The sequence below is a fragment of the Leptinotarsa decemlineata genome, unplaced genomic scaffold (assembly GCF_025532065.1).
Source record: "Leptinotarsa decemlineata unplaced genomic scaffold, Ldec_3_MD MMD2_tig00026299_RagTag_RagTag, whole genome shotgun sequence".
Taxonomy (NCBI): domain Eukaryota; kingdom Metazoa; phylum Arthropoda; class Insecta; order Coleoptera; family Chrysomelidae; genus Leptinotarsa; species Leptinotarsa decemlineata.
Window position 1 is genome coordinate 9,654,384 of NW_027412676.1, and position 14,734 is coordinate 9,669,117.

General features: G+C 38.8%; 1 protein-coding gene across 1 annotated transcript; it reads left to right on the forward strand.

Moving 5' to 3' along the window:
• The first annotated feature begins 681 nt into the window (after positions 1–681).
• Positions 682–14,432, forward strand: LOC111503752 (splicing factor 3B subunit 2). Its single transcript, XM_074180564.1, has 9 exons — positions 682–992; positions 1,286–1,473; positions 2,290–2,479; positions 7,001–7,174; positions 7,260–7,492; positions 8,042–8,396; positions 11,018–11,250; positions 13,802–14,108; positions 14,214–14,432. The coding sequence occupies exons 1-9, from the start codon at positions 753–755 to the stop codon at positions 14,277–14,279; spliced, it is 1,986 nt and encodes a 661-aa protein (XP_074036665.1). The 5' UTR covers positions 682–752; the 3' UTR covers positions 14,280–14,432.
• The last annotated feature ends 302 nt before the right edge of the window (positions 14,433–14,734 follow it).

A 14,734-nucleotide genomic window follows, 5' to 3' on the forward strand; every position in this document is an offset into this window, starting at 1 on the left:
TTGGTGTCTATTCATGAGCTCTACATTTTCAAGTTTCAGTTTTATTAGATCATCTTTGATTTTCTGTGAGTTCTGGTTGTAGGTAGCATTCTCAGCTTCTAGTTCCTTTCCCAAATTTCGTTTCAATGCTTCAATTTCTGTGTTGTGTTCGTTAATATCAACAATTTTATTTTCAATAGAGATAACTCCTCAAATAGTATTGCTATTTCCCTTTTCTACTCACCTGTTTCCTTTTTTTGATCAGCAATCACCTTTTTATATTGCATTATATTTTGTTCATATATGTAGTTGTTCGGCTTCGAAACGTTCTCTTTCAAATGACGGACAAGTCCTTATTAGAAACCTTTCTTTTATTTTATTGCCACTTTTCAACTTTCGGAGTATTAACTCATTCGTTTTCATAATATTCCATAGATTTACATTCTTTGAGTAGTAAATCATATGTTCGGTCAATTTAATATATTTTTTTTCTCTCTGAAGTGGAAAAAATTGTAACAGACTCCACAACTCACCTTCAAGAACTCTTTTTTGCAATATTTAAATTTGTAATTCATTGTTGTACCGAAGTTAAAAGTTCCTAATAAGCTTCCTGACTATAACTTCAAGACAGATTCATTCATAGTATTTTTTTCTTGAAGCTGATAACTACTTATGGTGGTTTTTATTTCACTTTTTTCCATTCACGATTCGGATCCTTCTTGAGAAATGCAATCAATAATCAAACAGATTCAATAGATCCGCCACCTTCAATAATGCAACCTCCACCTGTGGATGAACAACAACTACCATCTCTGCTGTCATCGAAAGTTGATTCACCTGAACAATTATTGAAAGCAAACCCTGATGTTGTCCTTCCACAAGCCCTGGAAGAAGTTCTCGCTTTGAAAAATCAGAGAGCCTTAGAACTTAGTACTGATATTGACGGAGGTAGTTATGGACAAGCTCATGAAGAAGCTGAGGAAGAACAACTTTGGGAGAAAGATGATAACGTCGTGAGTATATTTCTCAACAAAATAATGTCCTCACACACAAAATTATTGTGACACTTGTTCCCATATACGAAAGCTTTCACAAATAAGAATGGGCAACACATGGCCGGTTTTTGTAAAATCTTTATAGTGAAAACCTTACATCAAGTTATCGGCCAGCTCTATCCATTATATTCAAGAGATTTTTTGTCAATATGAATTCTAAACTTGAACCTCTATTTCAAAAACTTGATATCATAATGAGTGATACTGGAATTGTTTCTATTTCATATGGATAAATGGGTTTTATTTTGTAGGAAACAGTTGTAGACGTTGAACCAGAGGCGCCAAAACAACAAAAGAAAAAAGAGTTCAAAGATAAAGTTAGTAAAAATAAAAAGAAAAAGAATAGAAAGAAAAATAGAAAAAACAGAGAAAATGACGGAAAAGATAAAAAACAAAACGAACCCAAACCTGAAGAAATGGAGGAAGAAGTGGAAGTTGTGTATGAGATTCATATTCATTATTCATTTCTTAATTATCCTTCTAGCAGGTGCACATTTGAACATCACAGTTCTTGTCTCAATTTGAATCTAAAAACTAACACTGGTGGCATGTGAATGATAGCGTAAAGTTTTGTTCTTGTTGATGAATTTATATTAAAACATTTTTTCTTGGTGAACAGTTTGAGATTTTGTTTTGTTGCCATAAAAATCACATAAAAAAAGCATACACCATCACACTCATTAGCTGTCAACTGAATTAATCCATCAACCAGTATTTGTAGGGCATTACATAAAGGAGAATATTGAACGAGTAATTTTTTATGGAGGAAAATCAGTTTTGGGTATTTTTATCTTCTGAAATCTGAAAAAAATATATGAAATTTTCAATGGAGAACTTTACACGCGTCTAGAAAGGGCAAAAATTTCAGTTCACCCCGATAAGTATTTCGTAAATTCTACGTATTTCTCATGTAGAAAAATTTACTGATTATCAGTAACTTGTAACATTTATATCAAGATCTTTCAAAATGCTGGGCTTCGTATTCTGTTACTCATTGGAATTTTCTATTATTACAATAAAAGTTCTGTATTGCTCTCATATACATTCCCACAGTTTGGTCGATTGAGAACATGGAAATGTTTCAGACTGAATTTATTCAGAAAAGGCTTAGCTTTCGGCACTTATTATATGTCAAAATATTCAATAACTTGAAATATGAAGCCTCCTTTTCGACTTTTGCATTCTTCAGAAATTTTTATTTTGAAAATTTCAAATTGTGTATAATGATTTTAAAGAGTTTAAATAATGTTCAAAGGTATGTTCAAGAAACCATTGATCTACATGAGTTGGCCCCAGAGTATCATCAATTCTATAGCATATTTGAGTCCTTCAAATTCACAGATCAAAAAGCAGATATTGCTCCACCTGTTTTAGCCACTCCAATGGCTCTGTCTAGTGAAGAGATTACTGTAGAAGAAGATATGGACGTTGATGAAAATGATGAGGTGAGTAATTATATTCATAATATACAGAAGGTTTATTTTGATAACTGTTTCATAATTCTATCAATAGGACTATCCCGCAAGTTTTGCGACTTAGCAAAAGTGCTAGGTAAAATCTTACCTTACCGTCAAAAAGTTTGACAGTCCAGGAAATATTTTTACTAAAAACGTTTTGTAATAAAGAATGACTCGTAACAGTGACTTGAAAAAATGGAATTTACATAGGAAAACTTTCCTGCGATGATTTTTCATTACTTTTGATGTGGATTATCGGGGAAAGACTGCGTAGTTCAAGTTGTTTCCACTTTTGGTAATGTAAAGCACCACAGTAGGCTACTACTTGCTGCTGGTTTAATTAATTCAATTGTGGTCATAGTTTGCTCACGAACAAACCTGCTGTGCGTGAACTGACATGTTCGGAATGTGACATACCGTGTGATTTAGGCATCCCTGGCTGTAGGTATGAATGCCGTTTCTAGCTCAGAATCCCATGCTTTTTCTTATGGAGCTTCATTCCTCTCATTTTCGAACATTTTAATGCCATTTGAACTGGTTGGCAAGAAATATCCTCGGCCATCAGAATGAAGTGACTGAACATCGTTTGGGTGGTCGTATTAGATGGAATTGAACTCGGGAATGAGTACTTGTGATGTACTGTTTGGAACCTTTGGTGTAGTAATGAATATTACTGGAGTTTTTTCCCAACACCAAATCATTATTTTTACACCTCGACACGTGTTTCGATCACCAAGTGATCATCTTCAAGATTAAGATGGAATAATAATTATCGCGTTCCGTATCGCTTTCCGAATCAGAAGGACGAATTCCTGGCCTTGCGATTCGAAAGATTGAATGGCGTGTACCTAAAATGGAGGCTAAGATCACGTCGGCGAGACAACACGCGTCTCGGAACCAATGTGTGATGGATTACAGGCCGGCCAACAGGCCTTTCACGCCCGCAATGCGGCGGCGAATTGCCGCCAAACTGCGACGTATCCATCACTTTAAGTCAAGGCGTGTTGCTGACCACCAAACAGCACTGCCTTGATAGGATACGAATGCTAGTGGCTGCTAAGAAGTCACTAGTGAGGCGAACGAGAAGATTCGCGGAAAACCTCAGGTTTCGCTAGAAACTTGCTCGCCTATTCCAAGAGCCTCCACGTGTTGTGGATAATCCGCCGATCACTGATCAGATGGAATCCTTCTGGAAGGATATCTATAACACCCGCAGCCACTCAACTTAGACACTCCAGCCCTAGAGCAGTTCGAAGCTTTCAACAGAGAGCTTCGACAGCCTGAGCTCAATGAACTGTGCAACCCGATAACGCCGGATGATGTTCGAAGGGCCCTTGTGGGTTCCAAGAACTTTGCTGCTTCAGGCTCAGATGGGCTGAACACTTATTGGTGGAAAAAACTACCAAGCACCCACCACCATCTGGCCAGAGTTTTCAACTCATGGCTGGACGGAGAGCAAGCGATTCCAAATTGGTTTGTCGAGGGGCGGACCATTCTTATCCCCAAAAGCGGAGATTTGTCAATTCCTAATTCCTAAGAATTACAGACCGATAACATGCTTGAATTAGTGTTATAATAAGTTGTTTACAAGCATCTTATACACACCAATACTTACCGCAGTTGACCGAGTGTTCGAACGGATATATGAGCAAAGAGGGTCGAAAAGAGGAGTCGCTGGATGTAAAGAAAACCTGCTCATCGATAGATGTGTAACCCAGGGCTCTATACAATATAAGCGCAACCTCTCTATGGTCTGGATCGATTACCGTGTGGCATTTGATACAATATCGCAAGAGCTCATCTTGCATTTGTTCAGATGCCTTGCGGTACCCGAAAAAATAGTGAGATGCATTGAACAACTGATACCACTCTGGCGAACTCTCCATAACATCTAGTCAAGCAAGAGTCCAAACAGGGTGGGTCACTTTCAGAAGGGGTGTATTTCAGGGCGATTCTCTCAGTCCCCTTCTCTTCTGCATCTCACTATTGCCATTACTTGTTGCCCTCAGAAATACTCGAGGGTATAACAGTGGTATCCCCAGAAACCGGAGGCACAAGTTCATCCATTTGCTTTATATGGATGATCTTGAAATTTATGCCTCTGGAGAGAAGGATCTCCATCTGTCCTTGAGGGTGGTGGAAGAGTACACGAATGCTGTCGGTATGAAATTCGGGATAGACAAAAGTGCAATGGTCCATCTCAAAAGAGGACGATGCGGGTACTACAGAGAGTATTTGCAGCTAATAGATGGAAGCATCCTACACCATCTGGATGCCGGAGAGACGTATACTTACCTCGGGGTGGAACAACGTCATTCACAAGAGGTAACAGCAGTGAAGAACTCTCTCCGCGGCAAGTATCAGCACAAACTTCGACAGATCTGGTCATCGGAACTGTCAGAAAAGAACAAAGTTGCTGCAACAAAATGTTTGCCGTTCCAACCTTACTCTACTCGTTTGGAGTAGTGAAGTGGACTCGGGAGGAGCTGTATCAACTCGACGAAAAGACACAAAAAATAATGCATCTCTGTAGGAGTTTGTATCCCAAATCGTCCGTCTCACGGTTGTACTTCCCCCGACAAGAGGGAGGCCGTGGACTTTCGAGTTTGGAGTGTCTACATGACAGAATGGTACTGGATATAGCCTGTAAAGTTGTCAGGAGTTCGAATCCCCTTCTCTGCATGGTCCGTGACCATGAGAGAGCAAGAAGGGTAGCATTTCGCTTCAGGGTAGCTGCCCGAGCAGCTGATGAAAACTCGGTTTACTTTTCGACACTGAACGAGGTAACCACAAGTTGGAACCCGTTCAGCAAAAAGCTCATATAAAAGCCGCAGAGATCACCTCACTTCTGCTGAAACACAAGGATAAGCCAATGCATGGGTTCTTCTTCAATAACATTGAAAACCTTGACTTATCAAAGCGCCTGAATTTCGCTTTCCTCAGGTCGAGTAGGCTGAAGTCGGAAACTGAGGGGTTCATCATGGCTTGCCAGGATGGTGTCTTCAACACGTCAGTCTACCGCAATCGCATGATGGGTATAGAGGTTCCTGACACAAGGTGCAGGGCCTGACGCGAGGCTCCCGATACCCTAATGCACTTGCTATCAGCATGTCTAGCATATGCGGTCTTGACCTATATCCATCGACAACGCGGCCCTAACAGTGCTATATTACCATCATCAGCATGACGATATTTGTCATAGAGTTTTCAGCTCCTGGGAGACGAATATCGTCCGGAAAGAGGAGGAAAAACGAATAAAATATCGAGATTTTTCTCTTCAAACTCCGCAGACTCTATCCAGACCGCTCTGCCAAAATGGTTGTTCTGATTATTGGAGTTCTTGGTGGAATGATGCCCTCTCTACTCTCGAATCTCAAAATCATGCCGGCTTGCCGCACTAAGGCAGAAATTTTAGCCGGACAGATGCAGAAGGCTGTTATTATTGGCACACTGCGCTTGCTCAGATCACATGATTCTCGGAACCAATGAGCACTCAACCCACGATGTGGGGAGTGGTCGTTGGTTGATAAGGCTGGTGCGCCCTCCCGAATGTATCAAGGCTTCGGAGGAGAGGGCCTGACCAGCGCATACTACGTTTAAAAAAATAATAATTGTAAAACATGAATACAACACCTGATGTTCACTCACTTCATTCTGATGGCCAAGGACCTTTCTTATCAACCAGTTCAAATGGCCTTGGAATGATCAAAAATGACTGAAATGAAACTTCATAAAAAAAGCATGGGATTTTGCGCTAGAAACGGCGGCATTGTATATTTACTTCTATGTTTATGAGTCAAAAACTAAATAGTAGTCAACTGTAGATTTTTCAAAATGAGGAAAACAAAGATTGTTTGCGCTTGAAACACTTCGAAACAAATGTTCGCCTGTTTCTGGTCGGTCGGTGGCCAGGCGGTTCGACGTGGGTGCTTTGTTCACTCACTCGAATTGACTGCCGTGTTGGTCGGTGGTTCAAGCCCTAGTCTGAACAATCGATTTTCACTTTCTATCGTGTGAGGAATCACACGTTAAAAAAGTAAGACCTCGTTAATCCTCAGCTCGCACAAGTTACTAATTCTGAGGGTTGTCGTTCGTAGAGGTGCGACAGCTGGTTAACGGAAAAACAGATTTTTCGAAAAAACTAGTCATGTGGTAACAGTAACCTTAGAGAAACGTAAAATGAGCAGCAATTCTGTATATTACACAACCATTTGTTTCGTCCAAATAAGGAAAAACAACTTGAGACAATAACTCATTATTCATAATGACAATGCGAACTCTCCCTATCACACTTTTGGAGTAGCATGGATGCTATAATAAATAGTTTGAATGAAAACAAAAGTGTATTGATCATCATAGAGAGCAATATAACTATTTTCAATGTAAAAATACCGTGTTCCTTACTAGTCGTGAAACTTACAGGGTTGCCCTCGTATTTCCAGATTGTAATGAAAAAGAGCATGCCACCATTACTTTGAGATATATATGTATTTCTTCTTGTTCTTGCAGAAGTTTGGGGGCGAAACCAAATTATCTAAACGAAAAATGAAGAAATTAACAAGACTGAGTGTTGCTGAGTTGAAACAGTTGGTTAACAGACCAGATGTAGTGGAAATGCACGATGTAGCTGCCAAAGAACCCGAACTGCTCGTACAATTGAAAGCATACCGAAATACTGTCCCGGTAAAAAATTAATCGGTTTCACTACTCTCGCAGCCATATACCTATGTATATTTCATTAGATAATTGGATCTATTATTCTTTTCAGGTTCCGAGGCATTGGTGCTTCAAGCGCAAATATCTACAGGGAAAAAGGGGTATTGAAAAACCCCCATTCAACTTGCCAGATTTCATAAAGAAAACGGGTATCATGGGGGTTCGAGCTTCCTTGCAAGATAAAGATGAATCAAAAACCTTGAAGACAAAAATGAGGGAAATAACAAGACCTACACTGGGGAAATTTGATATAGATTATCAAAAATTACATGATGCATTTTTCAAGTGAGTCACTTTTTGATTTCCATTGTTAGATATTAGTTCAATGCTATTTTGCTGATTATTCTGATGAATTTTCACTACTTGTTCCATCATGTAATATAAAATGAGGTTCATTTGCTTCAGTTAGGATTTGAAAAATAGAATAATATATTTATTCATTCTTTAAGATCAAATACTTGATATAAAACAATTTCAAAAATAACAAGGTTCTCAGATCAAGAGGAAAAATGCTCTCATAAAAAACTATAGTAACACTAAATGCAGTTCTAAAACAAAGTAAAGAGATTAATATATGCAAATATTTATATAAAATTGAAATATTCCGTTATGAAGTGAAAACTATATCTCGCTGAGGAGGTTCTCAATTTTCTATTATCAATTTCATTGGTGCTGTAAATATTCAGAACCTTTGAAATAGAGAGTGTGATTTATTGTATCAGTAGCCCGTCACTGGTGTAGCAGTTTCTATATAAAAATGGTAAAATGATATCAAAATTAGCAAAATTAGTAATTACTATTCAGTTATTCATTTTGGAAAACTTCACATTCCAGGTGGCAAACAAAGCCCAAGATGACAATTCATGGCGATCTCTACTACGAAGGTAAGGAATTTGAAACCAGACTGAAGAAAAAGGAACCTGGGAATTTATCGGAAGAGATACGAACAGCTCTGGGTATGCCTGTTGGTCCTAATGCCAACAAAGTACCTCCTCCTTGGCTAATTGCTATGCAACGTTATGGGCCCCCTCCTAAGTACCCCAATCTGAAAATACCAGGACTGAATGTTCCAATTCCTGAAGGCTGCGCTTTTGGATATCACGCAGGAGGTTGGGGTAAGCCACCCATTGATAAAAATGGAAAACCATTGTATGGTGACGTTTTTGGAACTAGTGCTGTTAACATTGATGTGAGTCGATCATGAAAATACTTTTCTACTCGATTATCATTATTATTATCACCAAAGTTTGCGCTGGTGAGGCCCTATTCCCCGATGCCCCGTTACGGGAAGGCGCGCCAGCATTATCAACCAACGACTCCTGCTCATACCGTAAGGTAAGTCTTCATGGGGTCCGAGAATCATGTGCCCTGAGCAAGCGCAGTGAGCCAAAAAAGACAGCCTTCTGCATCTGTCCGGCTAAGAGTATGATTTTAAGATTCGAGAGTAGAGAGGACATCATTCCACAAAGGGATCCAATAATCAGAACAATTATCTTGACAGAGGGGTCTCGATAGAGTCTGCGGAGTTCGAAGAGGAAATTTCGATATTTTATCCTTTTTTGTCTCCTCTTTCTGGACGATATTCGTCTTGCCAGGAACTGAAAACTACACGACAAATATCGGCTTGCTCTGGTGGTCAAGAAGGACCACATCATGTTTATTAGCTTGTATGAGCCTGAGGGTGGGAAACGAATAGTTCCAATAAATTTGGCACTTCTCGTTCCCCACAACATATTCAATATCCCCCGGAGCACAGGACAACACCGATGTCCCGTCAATACCATAGGTGGATAATAATGCCGCGTTATGTCGATTAATATACGTCGAGACCGCATATGATGAACATGCTGACATCAAGTGTATTAGGGTCTAAGACGCCTCACTACAGACTCTATACATTGTGTTAGGAACCTGTATACCCATCATGCGACTACGGTAGACTGAGGTGTTGAACACAACATATTGACAGGCAATGATGAACCTCTCAGTTTCCTACTTCAGCCCACTCGATCTGAGGAAAGTGAAAGTCAGACGCTTTGATAAGCAAAGGTCTTCAATGTTATTGACGAAGTCCCCATGCATTGGCTTATCCTTGAGTTGCCGAAGAAGTGAGGTGATCTCTGCGGCTTTTTTATTGGCCTTCTGCTGAACGGGTTCCAACTCGGTGACGAAGTTGTGATCACCACGCTCAGATTCGAAAACTAAATCGAGTTCTTCAGCTGCTCGGGCAGCTGTCCAAAAGAGGAATGCTTCAATTTCTGCTCTCTCATGGTCGTATACCATGCAGATAAGGGGATTCGAATTTCCTGACGACTTTACAGGCTCCATCTAGTACTATTGTGTCATGCAGACACTCAAAACTCAAAAGTCCATAGCCTCCCTGTTGTCGGGGGAAGTGCAACCATGGAACGGTGGAACTCTATTAAGTCCTGCGTTACATATCTATCGATGAGCAGGTTCTCTTTACATCCAGCGACTCCTCTCTTCGACCCTCTCTGCTCATATATTCGTTCGAACAGTCGGCCAACTGTGGTGAGTATCCGTGTGTATAACACCACAGAGCATGCATTCTCGCCATGCACCCCCTCCTTCGCGCGGATTCACTATTCTCGTAGAAATGCATAAGGCTTAGCTCATGCGTCCACTCAAAGCTTCCGTTGTCATTACCAGGGTTGTCATTGGTAGGCCAATCCTCATTATGGGCCGCCACTTCACCTCTGACCCCATCGAGGGGGTCGATTGTGTAGCCCTCTTTCTCGATTACCAGGAACCAAATTATGGGTCTACCAGGTGGTCAACCTTCTAGACCCACAGTCGATATCGGTGGGAGAATAGTGTTTCCCTCCCTGGGGCGTTTGGGCTACCGCTCGGGTTTTGCACCAATTGCTCGGGTAAGTGGTGGCGTAACTCACCAACGGCCTTAGGTGTCACTGGCCATCCCTGCTTATCATTATTATTTTTATCGTAGTATCTGCTACTCAGGCTCTATTCCCCGAAGCCCCGATACATTTGGAAAGGCGCTTCAGCACTATCAACCAACGATCACTCCTCATAGCGTAGGGTAAGTCATCATTGGGTCCGAGAATCATGTGCCCTGAGGAAGCGCAGTGAGCCAAGAATGACAGACTTCTGATGAATCCAATGAGGCTTCTCCACGTCGCACAACTTTCACATTCAAAATTTCTGAGGAACTTCATGTTTAACTTCAAATTGAGAAACATAAAATCATTCACAGGAAAAACATCGAGCACTATTTATATTTTTCAACGGTCTTAGGTACCATCAGTGATAGTAGGCTATCCAACGAATTAATTGTTGGACTCAATTGTTCTTTGTCCATTAAGGATGATTATTGATTTCGACAATACATTCGTGGTTCAACCTAGCAGCACTGATGACACGTATGACAGCATTGTTTGGTGATGGTTCATGCATGTTTGGTTATTGCGGTCTGGTTTCACCCAAGGAAGGAAATAAATATATGGATCAGTATTTAAAAAAATTAGCTGTTGTTGTTTCCACCCCATAAATAGAACGTGTTCTTTTTTAATTCAACAATTTGAACATTTCTGATCAAACATTGCTACAACAAGGTAGTAATGGATAACTTTATACACGTGTTGAAAAGACAAACGTTTTGGTTCACTTCATTAAGTTGCTGCGTAAATTTAAAGTACTTTTCACGAGAAAACATGTTCTTTTAATCACTAATTTGTCGTATTTAACGTCCATCACTTCTTCACTTTCTTGACCTTCAATGGATTTCAGCTTATTAAATTTGTTCAAACCCAATTATCATGTAATTTTCAGGATATTGGAGAGGATCCAAATGTGGATAGAACTTTGTGGGGGGAAATTGAATCAGTATCTGAAGAGGAGAGCGAAGAGGAGGAGGAGGAAGAAGAAAAGGAAACCCCAAGCATGTCTGATAAATCTGAATTAGTGACGCCTGCAGAAGGCCTTGTAACTCCGACTCCGAGTCGCATGGAGACACCTGAAGCCATTGAACTTAGAAAGAAGGAAACTAAAAATGACATGGAGAGGTAAATATATTCTTCATGCAATGTTTGGATGTTTTCTGGCGTTTAATGGTATTCTAGCGTGTATTTAAAAACGATTCGTAGTGACGCCATTGATAATGATATCACCAGAATGTAAAGATTATATTTGGGTCAGATGTCAAAATCAATAATAAAAACAAGCTTTTCAATTTTCTCTAACCTCAAATAGAATCGGATTAGTGCAAATAATTTCTGTATGTGTAGAGCAGGGAGAGTGAGTGTAAGCCCACAGCACATAGGCCACATGTTATCCATTGTACATCATCCAGAGCAATTGTCCCACTAGGTCATCGTCCATGCTGTCCTTTTCAGGAAGGTGGACAGGTCACTTGGAGACATCTCTTCTGTATCGGCAGGTGTAGGTCAAGACTCGCCGAACACACACTCTCTTATTGACGATAACTCCGGTCACTCGCATAGGACATGCCTGACAATCTCATCTTCCTGTTGACATATCCTGCATACAGGTGTGTCCACTAGCCCCATATTATGGAGGTGTTTCCTTAGTTGACAGTGGCCAGTCAGAAATCCAACTGTTAAGCGTAGATTTTTCCTGGTCATCGCCAGATATTTCTTCGGCGCCAGCTTGCCAGGGTCACCCAGGATGATTCTGGCAATATTACATCCTTTGATTCCATCCCATCTCTTTAGGAATTGAGCATTGATGTAACATTGGGCTATTTTCGCAATTGTCGAAGTCATCAGGCCGTAAGTGCCACTGGGTCTTAAAATTCTTAGTCCAGCAGCTTCCTTGGCTAAAGAGTCGGCAATGCGATTACCTTTACTCCTGTCGTGTCCTTTAACCCACCCACTGACAGCAGACAAGTCCTGTTAGCCTTGAACAGATAACGTGTTACCTAGTACTAGAGTGCCACCAAAATTTAGCCAAAGCCTCGGTAGATAATTGTACAAGTAATACTTTCCCAGCTTTATTTTGTAAAAGGATTTGGAAAAGCTGAATACACTTATTTGAATTAATGAATCGAAGAGGTTTTGTATTAAAGTGTATAATATATTAAAATTCTTGCAAAGCGCTTTCGACTTATGTCATCATCAGTGCTCACCTGAAAGTAAGTGATCTGGTTGAAAAGGGAATTTAGTGAAATTGGAGTTGTAAAATTTTAAGGTTAAGAAATTTGGAAAAATTGTTTGAGATTACTTACTTGTCAGGCAACAGGAAGTATCAAGATAAGTGAATTGTACATTGTAATATTTAAATTATATAAAACAAAATAGGCTTATAGACAAGAAAATACATTTTGAATTCAGGCCATGTGGTTCAGTCAAAGTATCTTATGAAGAAGGACAACTTGAGACAGAATGTGTCAAGTGTCATGTTAAAATAATGGTACCAACTTGAGGAGTGGTCCATTATGGGTTTGATTGAATATCTAGAGGAAAAATATTGAATAAATTATATTAATAAACTATGATTAATTAATAATTCATAATCCTCTTATGAAGGGAAAGTAAATCTCTGTTTAAGTTTACTTGAGTATTCAAACAATGATCATTGTTAGAAAGTTCTTTAGAAATCTCCAACTCTTCAAACAAGTCAAGTCTAAGGAAATTTTTATTATCTATTTTATGTAATATTTTGGAATTTCTATTGGGACTAAAGTTGATAAAATTTCACAATCACAACTTTAGTCCCAATAGAAATTCCAAAATATTACATAAAATAGATAATAAAAATTTCCTTAGACTTGACTTGTTTGAAGAGTTGAAGATTTCTAAAGAACTTTCTAACAATGATCATTGTTTGAATACTCAAGTAAACTTAAACAGAGATTTCCTTCCCCTTCATAAGAGGATTATGAATTATTAATTAATCATAGTTTATTAATATAATTTATTCAATATTTTTCCTCTACATATTCAATCAAACACATAATGAACCACTCCTCAAGTTGGTACCATTATTTTAACATGACACTTGACACATTCTGTCTCAAGTTGTCCTTCTTCATAAGATACTTTGACTGAACCACATGGCCTGAATTCAAAATGTATTTTCTTGGCTATAAGCCTATTTTGTTTTATATAATTTAAATATTACAATGTACAATTCACTTATCTTGATACTTCCTGTTGCCTGACAAGTAAGTAATCTCAAACAATTTTTCCAAATTTCTTAACCTTAAAATTTTACAACTCCAATTTCACTAAATTCCCTTTTCAACCAGATCACTTACTTTCAGGTGAGCACTGATGATGACATAAGTCGAAAGCGCTTTGCAAGAATTTTAATATATTATACACTTTAATACAAAACCTCTTCGATTCATTTATTTTGTAAATCCTTACAACGTATTTGATGGAAAGTTTTCAGTAATTTAGAAACTATAACAATCAAAATAAAGCAGAAACTGACAACTGACGTAACGTAACGTCATAGTTGATGTGACGTCATCGTTTCATCGCCAGAAAGAATGTATTTGAATCACAGATGAATACGTTTTGAATACATGACCGCTAGAAAACGCCTTTTATTTGATGTTCTGTTTTAATAGCCATATTCTCAAATTTCTAGAAGCGAAACTCCCGTGTTGTATCACATAATTCCTGAGAAACGAAATGAAAGAATCGGTAATGCTATGATGGCCAGCACTCATGTATATGATATGAGACAGATAACTGCAAGTGTGGGAGCTCCCCAAATAATTCAAAGGCGAACAGATGGTAAAGGAATGGTAGATTTGGCTCTTGATCCATCGGAGTTGGACATGAATAGCGACTCAATGGCAGTGAGATATGAGCAGCAGATGAGAGAGAATCAGTCTCAGTTGCCGAAAGAGGATCTAAGTGATATGTTGGCCGAGCATGTTGCCAAACAGAAGGTGAGACAATATTATTTTGGAGTTGAAGAGTTTCGACTTCCAAACTGTAGTTATTTTTCATTCAACTTCATCTACGATTAACTGTAATTATGAATTGTATTCCAGAATAAACGGAAGGGGCAACGACAGGACACCAAGCAGACAAAGAGATATAAAGAATTTAAATTTTAGGCTTCATTTCTAGAATAATATACGAGCTGAAAGTTTGTCAATTTTTACATTTTGTATGTTGTAAAGTTTTTCAATTTTTACATGTTATATGTTGTATTTATTATATTGTATGTATTTATTATTTTGGTATACTAATATATAAATCAAATTGTATGAATAATTTCATTCGGACAATTGTTATGGGCATTCAGACCTAGAATTAAAAGCCAAATTTGGATTTATAGAATAAAAACTTTTACGGGTCTGAAAACAAAGGATCTGACGTTGTGAGGATTTTTGCTAATATTAATACCCGCATAATGCTGGTGCTTGTGGATATTCCACAGAATTGGTACTCGTGCACAGGTTTTTCCATGGCATGCCACAATTTCTAGATAGCATTCGGTGGAGATATTCAGAGATCAGATATTTATGACAACAGGCATTATACTATTTCAATATTTCGGACTTCCAGG

What these genes read in the sequence shown, in the direction of transcription:
- LOC111503752 (XM_074180564.1), top strand. Translation starts at nt 753, where the DNA reads ATGCAACCTCCACCTGTGGATGAACAACAACTACCATCTCTGCTGTCA. An exon ending in TTACATGATGCATTTTTCAA is followed by an intron (nt 7,493 to 8,041) that starts GTGAGTCACTTT and finishes TTCACATTCCAG; the next exon opens with GTGGCAAACAAAGCCCAAGA. An exon ending in AGCATGTTGCCAAACAGAAG is followed by an intron (nt 14,109 to 14,213) that starts GTGAGACAATAT and finishes ATTGTATTCCAG; the next exon opens with AATAAACGGAAGGGGCAACG.